The 20,976-nt window shown below is 41.7% G+C and overlaps 1 protein-coding gene and 1 long non-coding RNA gene across 2 annotated transcripts in view; one reads left to right on the top strand and one right to left on the bottom strand.

Moving 5' to 3' along the window:
• LOC104652046 (uncharacterized) overlaps positions 1-20,976 on the bottom strand; it is a 217,943-nt gene that overhangs the window by 27,764 nt on the left and 169,203 nt on the right. The gene's annotated exons all lie outside the window — the stretch shown is intronic.
• The window catches only part of CCDC60 (coiled-coil domain containing 60), a 216,293-nt gene that overhangs the window by 79,634 nt on the left and 115,683 nt on the right, over positions 1-20,976 (top strand). Inside the window, exon 2 of the mRNA XM_003932195.2 lies at positions 13,893-13,972. Coding sequence (XP_003932244.1) covers positions 13,893-13,972 — 80 coding nt within the window. The remainder of the gene's footprint in view (positions 1-13,892; positions 13,973-20,976) is intronic.

Here is a 20,976-nt window from a genome sequence, read left to right as displayed (position 1 = left end):
TTGTGGGTTCTTTCTTGGATATCAGTTTCCCCTTCCCTCACCCTTTCCCCCACGTCCCCTCCTAGCCGTCCACTGTCTGTCACTCTGGTTTGGTTTTTCAGATGGTGTCTCACTCTGTCGCCCAGGCGCAAGTGTAGTGGTGCGATCTTGGCTCACCGCAACCCCTGCCTCCTGGGTTCAAGCGATTCTCCTGCCTCAGCCTCCCAAGTAGCTAGGATTACAGGCATGCACCACCACCCCCAGCTAAATATTTTATTTTTAGTAGAGACGAGGTTTCACCATGTTGGCCAAGCTGGTCTCTAACTCCTGACCTCAAGTGATCCGTTCACCTCAGCCTCCCGAAGTGCTGGGGTTATAGGTGTGAGCCACCACGCCCAGCCACTCTGGTCTTTATTAGCTGGAACCATTCATTCTCACTGTGTTTCTTCCACAACCCTCTTCATATTCATCTTCCTTCTCAGCAAACCCTCCTTTAAAAACAGGGAGAATTTAAAAAACAAAATAGTTTTCCCAGCCCAAAGGATGGGAAAACTGAATTTTCAGGGAGGCTTAATGGCTGAGGACTCGTGTTTTTTGTCTTGTTTTTGTTTTTGTATTTCATTTTGTTTTGTTTTTAGAGACAGGGTCTTAGGCTGTTGCCCAGGCTGGAGTGCAATGGTGCAATCATAGCTCATCTTAACCTCAAACTCTCAGGTTTAAGTGATCCTCCTGCCTCAGCCTCCTGAGTAGCAAGGGCTGCAGGTGCATGCCACCATGTCCAGGTAATTGTTTTGTTTTTTGTAGAGAGGAAGTTCTCATGTTGCCCAGTCTGGCCTTAAACTCCTGGCCTGAACTGATCCTCCCATCTTGCCCTCTCAAAGTGCTGGCATTACAGGCATGAGTCACCACACCTGGCCCGAAACCTAGTTTTAAAGGCAGGAAGACCAGGGTTCTCATCCTGGTTCTGACCACTAACCAATTGTGTAACCTTGAACAACTTCATCTATGCCTCCATTTCTCCTTCCATAAAAGGGGTTTTTTAGTAGCCGTCTCACTGGGTTATTGGAAGACGTAAAGGAGACTGATAATGCAAAATGCTTAGCACAGTGCTGATGTGTAGCAATTCTTCAATAATTTGTCAATTTACGTGACTTAGACACACCTTTTTTTCACTGACTACTTAAAGAGAGACTCCATTCACATTCACTAAAATGCAAATAGTGTATCTCTCCAGAGTTGTGCAGTGTTCAACCTGTGCATCCTTATACGACAGCCTTCCAGGCTTAGAGAGACCAAGGAATGCAGCCCAGCAGAGTTAAAAGATAAGCTTTTTCTCAAAAGGGCCAAATAGTAAACATTCCAGGATGCGCAGCCTCTGAAACGGCTACTAAACTCTGCTGTTATAACAGGAAAACATCTATAAACCATAATAAGCACATGGGTGTGACTGTGACCCAGTAAAACCGTAATATACAAAAACCAGCCGCAGGCTGTAGTTTGCTGACCCCTGGATTCGATAAGGGTAGGGAAAGGTATCAAGGATGGGAGGGCACTGAGTTTTCCCACTTTCTATCTCTGTGACCTTGAATAAGTGACTTGACCTCTCAGATACTGGGTTTCCTTTTCAGGAAAACAGGAATAAGGAATAGGGTTGGTGTGAGGATTAAATAAGTCAATGTCTGCTGTAGGACAAACTAGGGAGGGCTCATCCACAAACACACTCCAGTGAGGAACATCCAGCTACATTCAAAATGGCCATCCAGGGTAGAAAATGAAGTTCTTTATTACTGAGGCCCCTAAACAAAGAACAAATAGAACTTACACAGAAAAATCAGAATCTTTGGGAAGGGGGAAAAATCCCTGCTGATTACAACTTTCCTCACACAGCTCAGTAGATTTTTTTTTACTTCAAAACAACTTTATAGGTGGGAAGAAGGCTCCAGCCTGAAGCAGGGCTGAAGAACAGATAAATTGCATGGCATCAAATAGAATGTTTATTTTGCTGTTTTAATTTTTCTCAGGTGTCCTGAGTTTTTTCAAAAATCTCCCCACAAATCAAGGGATGGGCCAGGATTTAGAATGGAGTCTTTGTAAAGAGATTCCCACCCCTCCCGTCATGAAGGTTTAGTTCAATGGTTCTCAGTTGAGGGTGATTTTGCTTCCCAGAGGACACTTGGCAATGTCTGGGGACATTTTGATTGTTGTAACTTGCAGGCGAGATGCTACGTTGTACAATGTACAAGAAAATCCTCCACAACAAATAGCAATTTGGTCCCAAACTTCAGTTGTCCTGAGGATGAGAGATCTTATTAACCAGCCTGGGATGTTGCCTGGAGGAGGGAACGGTTTATCTTTACTTTTAGGAATACATCAGATTTTTCTTTCTACCTCTCTTTTTCCTCCCTCTCTTATTTTATCTATTTTATTGGCTTTTGGCTGACAGGCATGCAATCCCCCTTCCTAGAGCACCCAATTTCCTTTCATGGAGTTACTTCTCTATTAGATACAATCAGGCTCTGTCCCCCTAGTTATTTAACTAGTACCTTGTCCTGAGCAGATGCGTAGTGGCCCCAGAGAGCCCAGTAAAGGAAGTGGTTAAGGTGTGACCTTAACTCCTCAAGAAGAGGGACTGACTGATCTAGCCAGGACCTAAAAACTTAGGCAAAACAAACAAATCAACCAAAAAACTCTATGACAGGTGGTAACTTGTATGCTCTGCTGGGCCACAATTTCTCCAGCCTCAGGGGCATGGGTCCTACCTTTATTTCCCAAATTCATCTAAGCCCCGACCCTGAATGTCAGCAAGAAGCCCAGACCCTTCCTTCATTCCCCAAGTATGGCTTCCATAAGGCAGTCGTGCTTCACTGACATTTAAAGAAGACCCAAGTAAATTAATTGCAGCAAGGGAAAACCTGTAACTGGGGTTTCAGTAGATTCATATTTTTTCCCAAACTTTTCATTGTAAAGATTTCAAACCTACAGAAAGTTTGCTAAAATAGTACAACAGGCAATCAAATACCCTTAACTTAAATTCACAATGTTATCTTTCTGCCATGTTTTTCTTTAACATTTTGCCATGATATTTTTCATATATATTTATATATGCATATATGTGTGTATATATGTATGTGTGTACTATATATATAATATGTGTGTATATTTACTATTTTTTTAAGCTGAGCCCTTTGAAAGTCAGTTGTAGGCACTTTACACCTAAACACTTGAGAATGCATTACCTGAGGTCATTCTCCTTCATAGTCACAATACAGTTAACACAGAAATTTCACATTAATCCAATGTTATTCTCTCTCTCTCTCTCTTTTTTTTTTTTTTTTTTTTTTTTTGAGGTGGAGTCTCACTCTGTTCCCCAGGCTGGAGTGCAGTGGCACGATCTTGGCTCACTGCAGCCTCTGCCTCCTGGGTTCAAACGATTCTTCTACCTCAGGCTCCTCAGTAGCTGGGACTACAGGTACATGCCACCATGTCTGGCTAATTTTTGTATTTTTTGTAGAGACAGGATTTCACCATGTTGGCCAGGCTGATCTCGAGCTCCTGACCTCAGGTGATCCACTCACCTCAGCCTCCAAAGTGCAAGGATTACAGATGTGAGCCCCAATGCTCTTATTGAACATGCCGTTCCTATGCAAATGCCCCTGGTTGTCCCAGTCATGCCCTTTATGGCTTTGTCTCCAATCCAGCATTCAATCAAGGGACCATGCATTGCATTGAGTTGTTGTGTCCCCTTGGTGTCCTAAAGAAACAGATCTTCTGACACCGTTAGAAGACAAAGAGGTGTATCCTTTGCATTTGTCTCCGAAGAAAGAACGTGCCAGCAAGAGGCACAGGTAGCTGAGAGTCTCCAGCTGCTAACACTGCCAGCATCGACAGCAGCTTTCCCGCAGCAGAAGTCTGAATCTTCCCCAGAAATCCCCCATCAGTGGGCTCTGGCCATTTCTGCCTTGCGCTTGGACTTAAGCAGTCTTTGCTCTGGAGCTCCCTGTTGCATTGGCTGGACTTTGTCAGATCTGCATCGTGGTCTGAGGCTCTCCTGCCAGATCCCACTTCCTCCTCCTTTTCTCTTTCATGGCCTTACCCGCAATGAGCATTTTGTACTCCTCTCTCCGTGTCTGCTTCCCAGAGGCCCCAATGGACACAGACATTGACATCTTTTAAGAGTCAAGGTCACCTATTTTGCAAAATAACCTTATTATTTTTCTGATTGCTTTCTCATGATTAGATTCAGATTGGATCTTTGGCACAGGACACACATGTAGGTAACGTAACCATGTAGGTGATGGTGTGCTCTTCTCAGTGCATCACTTTAGGTGCACCTGATAAGAGTCTGTCCTATCACTGGTGACGCTAAGCACAGCCGTGATGGTTAAAGTGGTGTCTGCCAGACCTCACCGTTATATGGGTACCTCGTTTCCTTTGTAACTAATCATTAACTGGTGGGGTTAAACCTTGAGACTCTGATGGATTCGTCTTTTCATTCATTCAGCAACAGCAGAAAGAACATAGAGCCAAGCTTCTGATACCAGAAGCTGAGTATCAGAAGCCTCCTTCCCAGGGACCATTGTTCCTTCTCCTCTTCTTCCCAGAGGACTCCTGCTACTTAGTCTCCCCTAAGCTCTCAGCAGAGGACTTGCTCATCTCCCCAGATGACAGTCCCTTCCTCCACCACCTCTCCCTGCCAATCCACAGACCCCAACTTCTTTTCTCCTGAGTCCATAAGAAGATGCGGGGGAAGGGAGGTTGAATCAAAATATTCTCTGAAGGATGCAACCTGCCTTCAACAAAGAGCTGCGAAAAAATTCTATAGCACACTTCCTTTTTCAGTTTGAAGGGTCTGTGTATGGATGAGGTCGCTATTTCTGGCTTATCTCTATGTAGGTAGATACCCATCATATGTCCTTATTACAAAAAAAATCCTTACTCTCTCCAAAAGAAACTGCCCATCATCATCATAAAACCACCAAAACGGAATATTAGCCACAAACAGAGGATGAGGTCCAGTCATTTGCAACAACAGGGATGGAACTGGAGATCATTATGTGAAGTGTGTTAAGTGAAACAAGCCAGGCACAGAAAGACAAACATCACAGGTTATCACTTATTTGTGGGATCTGAAAATCAAAACAAGTGAACTAATGGACATAGAGAGTAGAAGGATGGTTCCCAGAGGCTGGGAAGGATAGTGGGGGACGGGGAGCAGAAGGTGGGAATGGTTCATGGGTACAAAAAAATAGAATGAATCAGACCTGCTATTTGATAGCACAACAGGTTGACTATAGTCAATAATAACTTACACTTTTAAATAACTAAAAGTGTAATTGAACTGTTTATAACTCAAAGGATAAATGCTTGAGGGGATGGATACCCTATTCTCCATGATGTGCTTACATCACATTGCATGCCTGTATCGAAATATCTCATGTATCCCATAAATATATGCACCTATTATGTACCCACAAAAATTTAAGAAATAAACATTTTAAAACCACCACAAACTTAAACATCAGTGTGCAAGCTAAGGTCTCCGGGTTGACTTGTGTACTCCCACCATGATCCCGCCTACTCCGTGCTTTACAGCTTCTCCGTGATGAGTCTGAAGTTTGTTAATCAGCATGTGTGCTTCTCAGTGTTGTCTCTTCAGTCTCCCTTCCCCCTCACCCCTCCACGGAGCATCCCAGCTGTTTCCCTGATGTCTGTATCAGCCCGGGTGCATTTAACAGGAATTCATTTCCATCTTAATCTGATTCTAGGAAGTAGATCATATTTTAAGGAATAACAAAGATGAGTTCAGAACATTCTTTCATAAAACACAGAGAACAACAGATAAGTAGAAGATTGGCTTTCCGGCCATGACCTTCAACAAATCATTCTGATTTTCTGCATATTAAATTCTTTATGATGAAATCTAACAAAATTCAGTGGAAGAGTTTTGGAGGTAGTATCTGTAAATCAATAGCTAGCAACTGCTACCCTTCAGTAGTCCCCACTACGCAAACTAGGGGAAGGGGGATGGGGATGCAGAATGGAGTAGGGATTAAGAACACACGCTTCCATGTCACTTGAACTTGAGTTCAAATTCAGGCTTTGCCACTTAGTAGCAAGTCAGTTTCACCTATTTAAGCCTCCACTTGCTCCCTTATAGAATGGAAATAAGAATACGGCAAGGACTCGATGGAATCATCTATTTCATATAAGAACGCGATTGGGGCCAGGCACGGTGGCTCACGCCTGTAATCCCAGCACTTTGGGAGGCTGAGGCAGGTGGATCATGAGGTCAGGAGTTCAAGACCAGCCTAGCCAACATGGTAAAACCCCATCTCTACTAAAATACAAAAAATTAGCTGGGCATGGTGGTGTGTGCCTGTAGTTCCAGCTACTCCAGAGGCTGAGGCAGGGGAATCATTTGAATCCAGGAGGCGGAGATTACTGTAAACTGAGATCAGACCACTACACTCCAGCCTGGTGACAGAGGGAGACTCTGCCTCAAAAAAAAAAAAAAAAAAAAAGAAGGAACATATTTGGTACTGTGCACATATAGTACATAGGAGAACAATAATGTGACTGGTAGAATTGGCATTAGATCCATTTCACAAATGGGGAGTAAAGGTACCTCACTCAAGGTCACTGAACTCCTAAGTGACAGGGCCAGGACTCAAGGTCTTTCTGACAACAAAGGTCTTTCCATCCTTTCCTGCCACATTCCACTTCTCAGCCATCAGATTAAACCACATCACTTCCAGATGTTATTATTTAAACAGCCCCAGCACATGAATATTGAATGTGAGTATACCTGCCAAGAAAACCATCCCCATCTAAGAATCCACTGTGAGTGGACTCCTCCCACCCCCATTTACCACCTTTTAGCCTGGTGCAGTACAGGATGTCACGTGGTGTTTCTCATGATCCTGCTCTCAACGACTCATTGGGGCAATAAGAGAAAGGATGGTGTTCACACACGCTGTAGGAAAGGTGGGCAAGGCAGAGACTTGACTATGTTTTCTAGTAAACAAAGAATGGAGTCATCACCCGTGTTCTGCAGAGCAATAGGAAAACTGAAAGCTCTGAAGCCAATGGCACATCTAAGGGAAGCAAAGACAGAAAATCAAAATCAACTGTCCCCAAGATGGCTTTTAGGCAACCAGGCTGGAAGTCATCACAAAGCACAAAACAAATGATATCTGCAGAGATGGTGTATTCTGCAGAGATAGCCCATTCTCACATTGCTCTAAAGAAATACCTGAGACTGGGTAATTTATACAGAAAAGAGGTTTAATTGGCTCACAGTTTCGCAGACTGTACAGGAAGCATGATGCTGGCATCTGCTTCTGGGGAGGCCTTGGGAGCTTTCACTCATAGCAGAAGGCAAGTCATGAGCAGGCATCTTACATGGTAGGAGCAGGACCAAGAGAGGGATGGGAGAAATGCCACACACTTTTTAAAAAATATATTGTAAGTTCTGGGATACATGTGCAGAACGTGCACGTTTGTTACATAGGTATACATGTGCCTTGGTGGTTTACTGCATCCATCACCTCGTTGTCTACATTAGGTAATTCTCCTAACGCTATCCCTCCCTGATTTCCCCACCCCCTGCTATCCCTCCCCTAGCTCCCCACCCCTGACAGGCCCCGGTGTGTGCTGTTTCCCTCCCTGTGTCACTGTGTTCTCATTGTTCAACACCCACTTATGAGTGAGAACATGCGGTGTTTGGTTTTCTGTTCGTGTGTCAGTTTATTGAAAATGATGGTTTCCAGCTTCATCTATGGCCCTGCAAAGGACATGAACTCATCCTTTTTTATGGCTGCATAGTATTCCATGGTGTATATTGCCACATTTTCTTTATCCAGTCTATCATTGATGGGCATTTGGGTTGGTTTCAAGTCTTTGCTATTGTGAACAGTGCTGCAATAAACATACATGGCCACACACTTTTAAACAACCAGATTTCACAAGAAATCACTATTGAAAGGACAGTATCAAGGGGGCATGGTGTTAAACCATGAGATACTACCCCCATGATCCAATCACTTCCCACAAGGATCCACCTCCAGCATTAGGAATTACATTTCAACATGAGATTTGGGTGGGAATATAGATCCAAACTATCAGATGGTGATACAGTTCAGTTTTGCTTGGCTTTTATTTTCTCCTAATTTTTTTATCCTTTCCTGATTTTCTATTAGGTTGGTACAAAAGTTATTGTGGTTTTTGCCGTTTCAATGGCAAATGAATTTTTGGCATTCATTCAATGGTAAGTGAATTTCAATGGCAAAAACCACAATGACTTGTGCACCAACACAATACAATGTTCGTTAGTGTCAAAACCAGAATAAAATATAAAATATTAAATGTGAAGTTGTATTACAAATTACCTGGGTAGGGAGACACATAAATGAGTGTCAGTAAGGAGTATTAAGACCTAACAATGTGGGAAGTAGAACCGGTAAGATTTGATGGGAGGGGAGATGATCTACAAAGATCTGGAGAAATTGGGAGAAGTAGGAGGGTTCTGAATATCCTAGAATCATGATTTTTGATAATAATTTTTTGGAGGAAGTGAGGGGCATGATCACAGTTCTGGATATGCATTTAAGCCATGGAAAACTCTGGGAACCTCAGGCTTAAGATCAAAAGGAATATCCAAAGTTATCTGTAAAGGAATCCTTGGTTAAATTAAGGGGCAGACCTGCTTTATAGTCCAAAAGTGGCCTGGGGCCAAGGCATTTGCATACGTCGGACCTTAATCACTTGCTTTCACCCTCATTTCCATTTCCTGCTCCCTACAGGGGACTGATCCTTGCAAACTACATTTCCCAGGTGCCCTTGCAGCTGGCTTCCAGGTAGGTTCAGCCAATAGGAGGCACCAGCAGGAAACTGAAGGGTGATTGCTAAACAGAAGCCCGGGCATTTTGCCCCTTCTCTCATTCGGCTTTCGGTGGCACCTCCAGCTGGAACTACATCTCCTCCATAAGTCTAACTTAGCCACGTGGCCCGATTCCAGGGCTTCTGAAGGCCACCTTTTCCCTTAATTCCTCCAGCCCTGGAGATGGTAGAGGTTTCCTTTTGCTAATCTCTAGCTTGCCTCACCAGCCTTTATGTGACTTTTGAGCTCTTCCAGCACCTTTGTAACTGCTCCCTGTATTAAATTCCCTCTGTTCAACTACCTGTCATGAGCTCTGATCTCCTGCCTAGACCCTGCCTGATCCAGTATGTTAAACTATTGGCTTACATCATTCCAGACTCTCAGATGACTCAATTTTAATTGGCATTAAACATTTCTCCTTTGCCTGCCTTGAGAGAATTAGTCAAAATTGCTTTACAAACATGAAAAACGCTATTATTTTATTAAAATTAATCTCTGTAAATTGTAGACAAATTAGGGAAAAAAGATAACTAAAACAAAAAATTATTAATTGCCTATAATTCAAACAACCTGAAATAACATCTCTATTAACAATTTATTGTATTTACTTCCAGCTTATATTATTACATATATGTCTTGTCATATATCAGTATTTTAAAACCATTTGTATCAGATCACATACATTTCTGGAAATTTCTATAGACTTTATCAGTATAAATCTTAAAACTTCTCTATCATCTACTGTCTTTACATTTTGTAGCATGCATTTTTCATCTGAAATTATGTTCCATTATCAACTTTCCACATTAGTAAATAAACAGCTATAGCAGCACTAAGTGATAGCACCAAGACTCAAATGCATCACATACCACTGTCTGACTAGACCATGATTTATCCCCACAATGCCTACTGCGGGACATTTAGGTGTTGTTCACTATTATTCACACTGCTGTGATAGATATCCTTGGGGATAAATCTTTTCATCCTGGCGACATAATTTCCTTGGCTGGGGCAAGAGGATATGTATTTTTAAAGCTTGTCACACGCATGTCTAAATTGCCCTCCAGAAAGGTTGTAGAGAGGCTGATTTTTGAGTGCTTTATAAACTTTTTATTGTGTTAATATTAAATGATGTTCATAAATGTCCTGACAACTAGTTATTTCTGCTGGCTTATTATAATTTTAAACAAAACTATAATTATAAAGTTATAATCATAAAGTTATATTTATAATTACAAAATTATACTTTGACAAAAATGGTTTCCTGAGACTCCATTGAAATGCTGACATAGTTGTGAGGCTTAAGCGGGGCCATCTCATGCTGCTAAAGTTGGCGTCAAGTTGAGGACACAATTCAGTACCAATTCCAAATCCACTCTTACACAATGATGTAAATTCCTGGTGCACAGACAGCTATCATTAGGTGACATTTGAAAAAAAAAATGCTTGAATGTTGGACAAAAAATGCTCATAGTTGTTTCATGAGGAAGGTGAAATTGAAGATGTTTGGGAGAATGTTGAAGACATGACCGTAGCATAAAACAGGGTTTCAATCATGTATTTTCAAATTATCTGGCAGGAGAATTTCTGATGTGCTTATTTTTCCTTCATTTATAAGTATGCTTAGTTCACAGCATCTTTTTGGAAAGTTACTTTGGCCTGCAGGAAATACATAATGAGGTTCTCCAAAATAAGTGGGATTAGAAAGACAGGCAACCTCATTTTAAAATATTTGATCTCAACACGGCCAATCTCATTGCTTTCACTGTGAAATACACCAGAATGGGGGTCGTCTGATCTTGATGCCTCAAAAGCAGTGATGGGAAAGGAAGAAAAACTAGTTAAAATAAGTCTCAGTCTTTTAGCTGTTTTGCCACTCCCAAGAGAGGAACGCATTTCAGATAGAATTTTGTGGCTGCAAGTAACAGAAAACCTAATTTAAGCTGTTATAAATAATAAAGGAAATGTTCATGAAAAGTCAAGATCCAATGAAGCTTGATCAGTTTAACAAGGCACCGTGGGACGAGTTTTTCTCTCTCTTCTCTGCCTTTCCTCCACATCATCTTTGCCCAAGGCTGGCTACCCTCATGGGCACAAAATGGCTGTGAGCAGCTCCCAAGGAATATCATTTTCCCCATTTCTAGTCAGCAAGGAAGGAGAACATCTCTACCTGTGCTTCCCAGAAGCCTCTAGAAAGTGCTTGCATCTCATTTGCCCAAACTGGGTCACATGATCATCCATAAACCAACCACTTTGACAGGTTTGTGCTGTTTGGCTTCAGTTATTCAGGGCCTCATCTGCTGCTGGTACCATGAGCATCTCGCAAGACGCAAGTGCCAACTAAAGAAAAGGCAAAGGGCCTAACCAGGGAAATAACTGATATCAACACAGAGGGTAAACAGATGTTGGATGTGTGAGGCAAATGAATGTTCATTATGCAAAAGCTTGGGGAAGCACTCCTGCAGTTCCTTACATGCCTCTCAGGGTGGTCTCTCCACTCACTTCATCCATGAACACTGATGGGTCTGTCATCAATTTCCAGCCAAGGGGTTCTTGAGGCCCCCTGGTATAATGAGACGAGGAAGACGTAGTGCCTGTAATTCATTACTACTAATACAGAGACAAAATTTGTAAATGATTTCATTGTTTCCTATCCAGTTGACCTGATTCAAGGCTATCCACGTTTTGTTTTGTTGTTTTGTTTTGCATTCTTTATATTTTCCTTTGTTTTTCTCCTTTTTTTTTTTGAGACAAGGTCTCATTCTGTCATCCAGGCTGGACTAAATGGCACGATCTCAGGTCACAGCAGCCTTGACTTTCTGAGCTCAAGCGATCCTCCCATCTCAGCCTCCTGAGTAGCTGGGATTACAGGCATGCACCACCACAGGCTTGGCTAATGTTTTTGTATTTTTTGTAGAGACAGGGTTTTGTCACGTTGCCCAGTCTGGTCTCAAGTTCCTGAGCTCAAACCATCCTCCTGCCTCAGCCTCCCAAAATCCTAGGATTACAGGCATGAGCCACTGTGCCTGGCCCCACTTTCTTGAGTGGGCAAGTAATAGATGCAGTTACAAATAGTCTGTGGAATTGTCATAGACTCTTCACTCTTCATCTTTGCTGCCTTACATGGAAATATGTATTGGCCAACCCAGGAGAAAAATAGAATCAAGCAGGCCAGAAGCAGTTCCTTCCTCCACTTCATCTCCCACCATCTCCCACCCAACTCTGCCACAAACGTCATTCAACTTTGAAACAACTATACTTCTCACCTTTCACTTTCAAAGCCCCAGAGCAGCAGGCACCATAGCCCAATTTCAATGATGGTGGCTCCAGGGAAATTACTTTGCCTCCCCACACACATCGATACTGGGATTTCTGCTAGTGAGCACCCAACGTGTTCTCATCCTACCTTCAAAAACCACTACCAACCAGCCTTTGTCATATTTCACCTTGCCATTTACTTTTTAAATCTTTTCTCTTTCACTATGTAACTAATTAATATTTAGTGCAAAGTTATAGGAAGTGCACATCAGCCAAGAAAAAGAAATGAAACCTGCCATAATCTCACCCCCAGAGAGAATAACTGCATTTTGGAGCTATGTCATTTCATATCTTTGATATGTGTCTATCCACACAGATCATTTTTCAAAAACAAAAACAGAATCATGCTATAAATATTACTTTGTAACATGTCTTTTGACTCAAAGAAATCAAACATCTTTATATATCAATAAACATACTTACATTATGTTGCCATTATACTTAATTGCTTCATAGTATTTCATTGTTTAGATGCACCATAGTTATTTAACCTGTCTTCTATTGTGAGTTGCAAAGTTGTTTTCCAATAGTTTGCTATTACCAGCAGCATCCTGGTGGACAGTTTTGATGAACCTCTATGCCCATGAAAGGCTATTTCCCTAGAATTCTTGACAGCAGAGTTGTTGGATCTAAGGACATGCTCATTTCTAAAGCATCTGGTTGCCCTTCTGGAATGCCAGCACAAAGTATTTACCAGCTTTATCTGAGAGTGCCCATTTTCCCCTAATTTCTTAGTATTCTTTTTGTTTTAAAAAAATCATAAGGTGCAGGAAAATTTCAAGACAAGATAATCCAGATAATATTCTGATTATTGTTTCTCCAAACTAGGGGTTGAGAAAAATGACTTTTATACTAAAACATAATTTTTCAAGTATGATGGCTCAAACCTGTAATCCTAGCCTTACTTGGGAGACTGATGCAAGAGGATCTCTTGGGCTGAGGAGCTTAAGACTTCAGTGAGTTGCACTCCAGCCTAAGTGACAATGTGATCCTGTCTCTAAACATAATAATAATAATAATAATAATAATAATAAAATATAATATAGTTAATTTATCTCTCTTCTTTATGTTGAGCCTATATCAACTTCTGAGTAATGTGAGATTTCCCTTATGTATAGTCAAGGAAAATTCATGGGGAGAAAGAAATGGTCATGAACAATTATCTGGATAATTCATTCATAAACCTCTGCTGTGGGGGCAGGAAGAGAGGGGAAGTATATTTGTATCTTTACATTGACAAGATTCAGCTCTCCAAATCAGCTGCTGAAACTACCAACAATAATTATTTTTAATGCCTAATTTTTTGCTTTACTTTAAGTGTAATGCTAATAGTAGTCACTTCTATTTATCTAATACTTGCTGTAAGTGAGGAATTTAGCAATTAATTTAATCCTCAAAACAGAGTAGGAGTTATTCTCCCATTCTACTGAAGAAATTGAAGCCCGAATTCTTCAGAGGTTGAGTAATTTGTTCAAAGTCACACAGCTGGTCATCAGACAGAACCAGGATCAGAGCTCAGGTCCACCTGTCTTCAAAGCCCTTACCATGCCCACTGTGTCACACGGCAGCCCCCTCTTCGGTGTCAAGGTAGACTCTGTCCTGCCCAGGACCCCTCAAACCCAGCCATACATCTCAGATAAACCATGCCTGTGCCTGGCTCCATTCGTAACCATTGTATTAACACTCCTTTTACTTTCACCCCTTGTCTTCTCATCAGGTCCCAGACAAGCCAATGAAGAGCATCAAGTATATGGACAAGGAAATAATAAACCTCAAAAAGGACCTTATACGAAGCCGGTGAGTGAGCCCAGCAGGGAATGATCCATAGACAACCCAACAGGCATGAGCAGGCAGTGGGGTGTTGCCTTCAAGTTCTTGCCCAGTCCCAGAATCCCCCAACCCTAAACCCTGAGCAGAAGACTTACAGGAGGGTAACCCAGGGAGGAGCAGAGGACAGGATTACTTTCGTGGTTGGACTTTCCAGGGAGTACCCATGCACAACTTGACAGAACTGATGACTGAGCCCAGGAGGACTCCTGGAAGGTGGGGTAAGGGAATGGAGTTAAAGGGCCTAGGGGAGAGATGAAGAGAGGGTCCCAGAGGGCATATTCTTACTGACTGCAAGGCATGGCTGTGTTGGTTCTCTGAGGGTCTCTAGACACAGTCTAGTTAAACAAGTCAAACCTTGTGTGTAATTTTAACTTTCTGAGTAGCCACACTAAAAAAAGTAAATAGAAACAAGTGAAAGTAACTCTAATAAAATATTGTTAACTCAGTACCTCCAAAATAGCGTCTTTCAACATGTAATCAGTATTCAAAATGTATTAATGAGATTATTTTCATTATGTTTTTTATTACATGATGAAAATCAATGAAAGGATGAAAAGTAATGAATGATGAAAGATCTGGGATATATTTCATACTTAGAACACACATCAGTTTGGACCAGTCACATTTCAAGTGCCCAGTAATTGTCATAAACTAAACTGTGCCCCTGCCCACCTCCCCGCCCCCCCCCCGCCCCCCACACACATTAATATGCTGAAGCCCTAAGCCCCAATATAATGTTTTTGGAGTTAGGACCATTAAAGAAACAAGTAAGGTTAACAGAAGTCAAAAGGTGGGGCCCTAATCCAATGTGGTCGGTGTCCTTATGAAAAAGGAAGTGACATCAGGCATGAGCACACAGAAAAAAGGTCACATGAGAGGACACAGCAGGAAGGTGGCAGTCTGCAAGTCTAGGAGAGAGGCCTCAGGAGAAACTAACCCTGCCTGCTGGCACCTGCACCTTCAGCTTCCAGCCTCTAGAACTGTGAGAAAATAAATGTCTGTTATTTAAGCCACTCAGGGTGTGGTATTCTGTTAGGACAGCTCCAGCAGACTAATACGTAAGAGTCAATGCTGGGATTCTTACAGAGAATGATCCAGCTCAAAGAGTCCAGCGGAGCTCAGTCTCAGATTCCCTTGCAGACCTGAGCTCAGAGGCGGCATTTGAACTTGGATCTCCAAATTGAGAGCGTAGACCCACAAGGATCCTCTGTTAGTTTCAGACATACTGGCCTCTATGTAACTGCCCAGTGGATTCACCTTACCTGAATTTGTAACTGCCCAGTGGGTTCATCTTGCCTGCTGCCTAGACAAAGCAGACTTCTCAAGATCCTAAACTGATCTTAGGAGCAGTTTAGGGAGGGTCAGAATCTTGTAACCTCCAGCTGCATGACTCCTAAACCAAAATTTCTAGTCTTGTGGCCAATTCGTTAGTCCTATAAAGGCAGTCTAGTCCCTAGGGAAAAGGGAGGTTTGTTTTCAGAAAAGGCTGTTATCGTCTTTGTCTTTTTTTTTTTTTTTCTTTTTGAGACAGAGTCTCCCTCCATCACCAGGCACCAGGCTGGAGTGCAGTGGCACCACCTCTGCTCACTGCAACCTCCACCTCCTGGGTTCAAGCAATTCTCCTGCCTCAGCTTCCTGAGTAGCTGGGACTACAGGCATGCGCCACCACACCCAGCTAACTTTTTTTGTATTTTTAGTAGAGACGGGGTTTCACCATGTTGAACAGGATGGTCTCGATCTCTTGACCTCGTGTTCCACCCGCCTTGGCATCCCAGAGTGCTGGGATTACAGGCGTGAGCCACCGCAGCCTGCCTCATCTTTGTTTTAAACTATAAACTAAGTTACTCCAAAGTTAGTTCAGCCTATGCCCAGGAATGAACAAGGACAGCTTGGTGGTTAGAAGCAAGATGTAGTTTAATTCAGATGTCTGTTACAATTTTGCAATGACAGTTTCTTTTTTTTTTATTTATTATATATATATATATATATATATGATATATATAATAATATATATGATGTATAATATATATATGATATATATATATATGTATAATTGAATTTTAGGTTCTGGGGTACATGTAAAGAACATGCAGGATTGTTGCATAGGTACATCCATGGCAATATGGTTTGCTGCCTCCATCCCCATCACTTATATCTGACATTTCTCCCCATGTTATCCCTCCCCAACTCCCCACCCCCTGCTGTCCCTCCCCTAGTCCCCCCACCACAGATGTCAGTGTGTGATGCTCCCCTCCCTGTGTCCATGTGTTCTCATTGTTCAATACCCGCCTATGAGTGAGAACATGTGGTGTTTGATTTTCTCTTCCTGTGTCAGTTTGCTAAGAGTGATGGTTTCCAGGTTTATTGACGTCCCTACACAGGACACGAACTCATCATTTTTTATGGCTCCATAGTATTCCATGGTGTATATGTGCCACATTTTCTCTGTCCAGTCTATCATTGATGGGCATTTTGGTTGGTTCCAAGACTTGGCTATTGTAAACAGTGCTGCAATGAATATATGTGTGCCTGTGTCCTTATAATAGAACAATTTATAATCCTTTGGATATATACCCAGTAATGGGATCACTGGGTCAAATGGAATTTCTATTTCTAGGTCCTTGAGGAATCGCTACACTGTCCTCCACAATGGTTGAATTAATTTATACTCCCACCAACAGTGTAAAAGTGTTCCTATTTCTCCACATCCTCTCCAGCATCTGTTGTCTCCAGATTTTTTAATGATCGCCATTCTAACTGTCATGTGATGGTACCTCAATGTAGTTTTGATTTGCATTTCTCTAATGACCAGTGATGATGAGCATTTTTTCATATGTTTGTTGCCCTCATATATGTCTTCTTTTGAAAAGTGTCTGTTCATATCCTTTGCCCACTTTTGAATGGGTTTGTTTGTTTTTTTCTTGTAAATCTGATTTAGTTCTTTATAGATTCTGGATATTAGCCCTTTGTCAGATAGGTAGATTGCAAAAATTTTTTCCCATTCTGTTGGTTGCTGGTTCACTCTAATGACTGTTTCTTTTGCTGTGCAGAAGCTCTGGAGTTTAGTTAGATCCCATTTGTCTATTTTGACTTTTGTTGACAATGCTTTTGGTGTTTTAGTCATGAAGTCCTTGCCTATGCCTATGTCCTGAATGGTTTTGCCTGGGTTTTCTTCTAAGGTTTTTACAGTGTTAGGTCTTATGTTTAAGTCTTTAATCCATCTGGAGTTAATTTTAGTGTAAGGTGTCAGGAAGGGGTCCAGTTTCTGCTTTCTGCACATGGCTAGCCAGTTTTGCCAACACCATTTATTAAACAGGGAATCTTTCCCGATTGCTTATTTTTGTCAGATTTGTCAAAGATCAGGTGGTTGTAGATGTGTGGTGTTGCCTCGGAGGCCTCTGTTCTGTTCCGATGGTCTATATCTCTGTTTTGGTACCAGTACCATGCTGTTTTCATTACTGTAGCCTTGTAGTTTGAAGTCAGGTAGTGTGATGCCTACAGCTTTGTTCTTTTTGTTTAGAATTGACTTGGCTATGCAGGCTCTCTTTTGGTTCCATATGAAGTTTAAGGTGTTTTTTTCCAATTCTGTGAAGAAGATCATTGGTAGCTTGATGGGTGGGGATAGCATTGAATCTGTACATTACTTTGGGCAGTATGGCCATTTTCACGATATTGATTCTTCCTAACCATGAGCATGGAATGTTTCTCCATCTGTTTGTGTCCTTTCTTATTTCGTTGAGCAGTGGTTTGTAATTCTCCTTGAAGAGGTCCTTTACGTTCCTTGTTAGTTGTATTCCTTAGGTATTTTATTCTCTTTGTAGCAATTGTGAATGGCAGTTTGTTCTTGATTTGGCTCTCTTAAAGTCTATTATTGGTGTATAGGAATGCTTGCGATTTTTGCACATTGATTTTGTATCCTGAGACTTTGCTGAAGTTGCCTATCAGTTTCAGGAGATTTTGGGCTGAGATGTTGGGGTCTTCTAGATATACAATCATGTTGTCTGTGAATAGAGACTGACTTCCTCCTTTCCTAATTGAATATCCTTTATTTCTTTTTCTTGCCTGACTGCTCTGGCTAGAACTTCCAATACTCTATTGAATAGGAGTGGTGAGAGAGGGCATTCTTGTCTAGTGCCAGTTTTCAAAAGGAATGCTTCCAGTTTTTGCCCATTCAGTATGATATTAGCTTTGGGTTTGTCATAAATTGCTTTTATTATTTTGAGATACATTCCATCAATACCTAGTTTATTGAGAGTTTTTAGTATAAAGAGCTGCTGAATTTTGTCAAAGACCTTCTCTGCATCTATTGAGATAATCATGTGGTTTTGTCTTTGGTTCTGTTTATGTGATGAATTATGTTTATAGACTTGCAGATGTTGAACCAGCCTTGCATCCCCAGGATGAAGCCTACTTGATCATGGTGGACAAGCTTTTTGATGTGCTGTTGCAATCCGTTTTCCAGTATTTTACTGAAGATTTTTGCATCTATGTTAATCATGGATATTGGCCTGAAGTTTTCTTTTCTTGTTGAGTCTCTGCTGGGTTTTGGTATAAGGTGATGTTGTTCTCATAAAATGATTTGGGAAGGATTCCCTCTTTTTGGATTGTTTGGAATAGTTTCAGAAGGAATGGTACCAGCTCCTCTTTGTATGTCTAGTAGAATTCAGCTGTGAATGCATCTGGACCTGGGCTTTTTTTTTTTTTTTTTTTCCGTTGGTAAGCTCTTAATTGCTGCCTCAACTTCAGCCCTTGTTATTGATCTATTCAGGGTTTTGACTTCTTCCTGGTTTAGGCTTGGGAGTGTGTAAGTGTCCAGAGATTTATCCATTTCTTCCAGGTTTACCGGTTTATGTGCATAGAGTTGTTTGAGGTAGTCTCTGATGGTGGTTTGCATATCTGTGGAATCTGTGGTGATATCCCCTTTATTGTTTTTTATTGAATCTATTTGATTATTCTCTTTTTTTTTTTTTTTTTTTTTTTTTGAGACAGAGTTTCACTTTTGTTACCCAGGCTGGAGTGCAATGGCACGATCTCGGCTCACTGCAACCTCCGCCTCCTGGGTTCAGGCAATTCTCCTGCCTCAGCCTCCTGAGTAGCTGGGATTACAGGCACGTGCCACCATGCCCAGCTAATTTTTTGTATTTTTAGTAGAGATGGGGTTTCACTATGTTGACCGGGATGGTCTCGATCTCTTGACCTCGTGATCCACCCGCCTCGGCCTCCCAAAGTGCTGGGATTACAGGCTTGAGCCACTGCGCCCGGCCTTCTTTTTTATTAATCTGGCTAGTGGTCTATTTTGTTGATCTTTTCAAAAAACCAGCTCCTGGATTTATTGATTTTTTGAAGGGTTTTTGTATCTCTATCTCTTTCAATTCTGCTCTGATCTTAGTTGTTTCTTGTCTTCTGCTAGGTTTTGAGTTTTTTTTTTTATCTTGCTCCTCTAGCTTTTTCAATTTTGACGATAGGGTGTCGATTTTGGATCTTTCTTTACTTCTCATGTGGGCATTTATTGCTATAAATTTTCCACTAGACACTGCTTTAAATGTGTCCCAGAGATTCCGGTACGTTGTGTCTTTGTGCACAGTTTCATCTACAGTGTTTGAACCCAAGTTAGAGGGCTTTTGAGCAGATGGCCTTGGAGCCACAGTGACTGGTGGCAAGTAGGATCAAGAAGCCAAGAGCCATGTGAGTAGGGGCAGCAGCTGTAGCAGGCAGCTGAAAAGGAACATGGCACAGAGGGGAATGAGCGTCCCAGCAGGGAATTGCACTCTGTTCTAAAGCTCTGCCTGGAGGATGTTCCAGGCTTCACAGGAATGGTGCAGCATTGACATTGGATCAGAAGAGAGGTTCCAAATACAGAATTTCATGGGCACCAATCAGTCATAACGGACACTGGCCATATCCAACCATTATGACCATAATATGATCATAAATTCTTACTAGCTAAATATTATCAGCCTTGAGGTAGAGGAGGCCAACCAAGAGCCCCAGTTGCAAAGACATACCAGCATCTCTAGAGCCTGAGGAATAAGGGTCTCCACAAGAATCTGCGTACTGTAGGCAAATGGCTGATGATGAGATAGATGCCAGTAGATGCCCTCACCTAGACCCGACTCAGCCTAAGAAGGGCAACAAAGTAGTGGTGTGCCAGCTTGTAACTAGAGCCCACTGCTAAATTTTCAGTGTAAAATTACTGATCCAATTATTAAATACAGTTATTATTAAAGATTACTTACATAAATGTATATCTATAATTGCAAACCAATTGTTAAACACAGCTACTGTTAAAAATTAATTGTATGAATTTACAATTAAATACATTCTATTAAAATACAGGTAATAAATACTCAGAACTCATCCCTTCCTAATTGTTTTATACCATTTGCTAATATCTATTCTCTGGAGGCTACTAATGGTTGTAGTATCTATGTTGGTATATATGGAGTGCTACAACAAATCTCCTCCCAGCTCTGTGTTCACTGACGTCACAACGTTGGTAGCTTGAAAGCAACTGGTGGAAATATCTGCACCACAGTGGCAATATTTGCACCATGGAAATCAGCAAACACTACAAATCAGGGCTCACTGAACCTCCTACCCGAACAGAGAGCCGGTTTTCAAACGTTGACCACCACTGGGGATGTGCCCCAAGAACGACCAAGGTTGCACTTCCCACTGACCCAGTAGAATAGAGGGGATTAATTCTTAATAAAAGGTAATACAGGCAACAGTTGTTCTGCCACTCTTCAGTTGGCCAGCTGAGTCATTCCCAACAGATGCTTTTACCGTAATGCTGAAGCAAGCTAAGATTTAATGTTCTCCTCAGGCACGCTTAACCTGTGCCACTGATGGACACAAAAGAGAATGGGGGAAAGGCCAGACAGAAAAGCCTCAAGCAAGAAAGAAATGACAATGAGATGTTCCATCTGGTCACACTTCTGGATCCCACTAACATTTAAGGGAGGAATCAG

This window comes from Saimiri boliviensis, chromosome 7 (assembly GCF_048565385.1).
Source record: "Saimiri boliviensis isolate mSaiBol1 chromosome 7, mSaiBol1.pri, whole genome shotgun sequence".
In the NCBI taxonomy this organism is placed as follows: domain Eukaryota; kingdom Metazoa; phylum Chordata; class Mammalia; order Primates; family Cebidae; genus Saimiri; species Saimiri boliviensis.
Note: the sequence above shows the minus strand (reverse complement) of the source record. Positions and strands in the feature narration are given on the sequence as shown.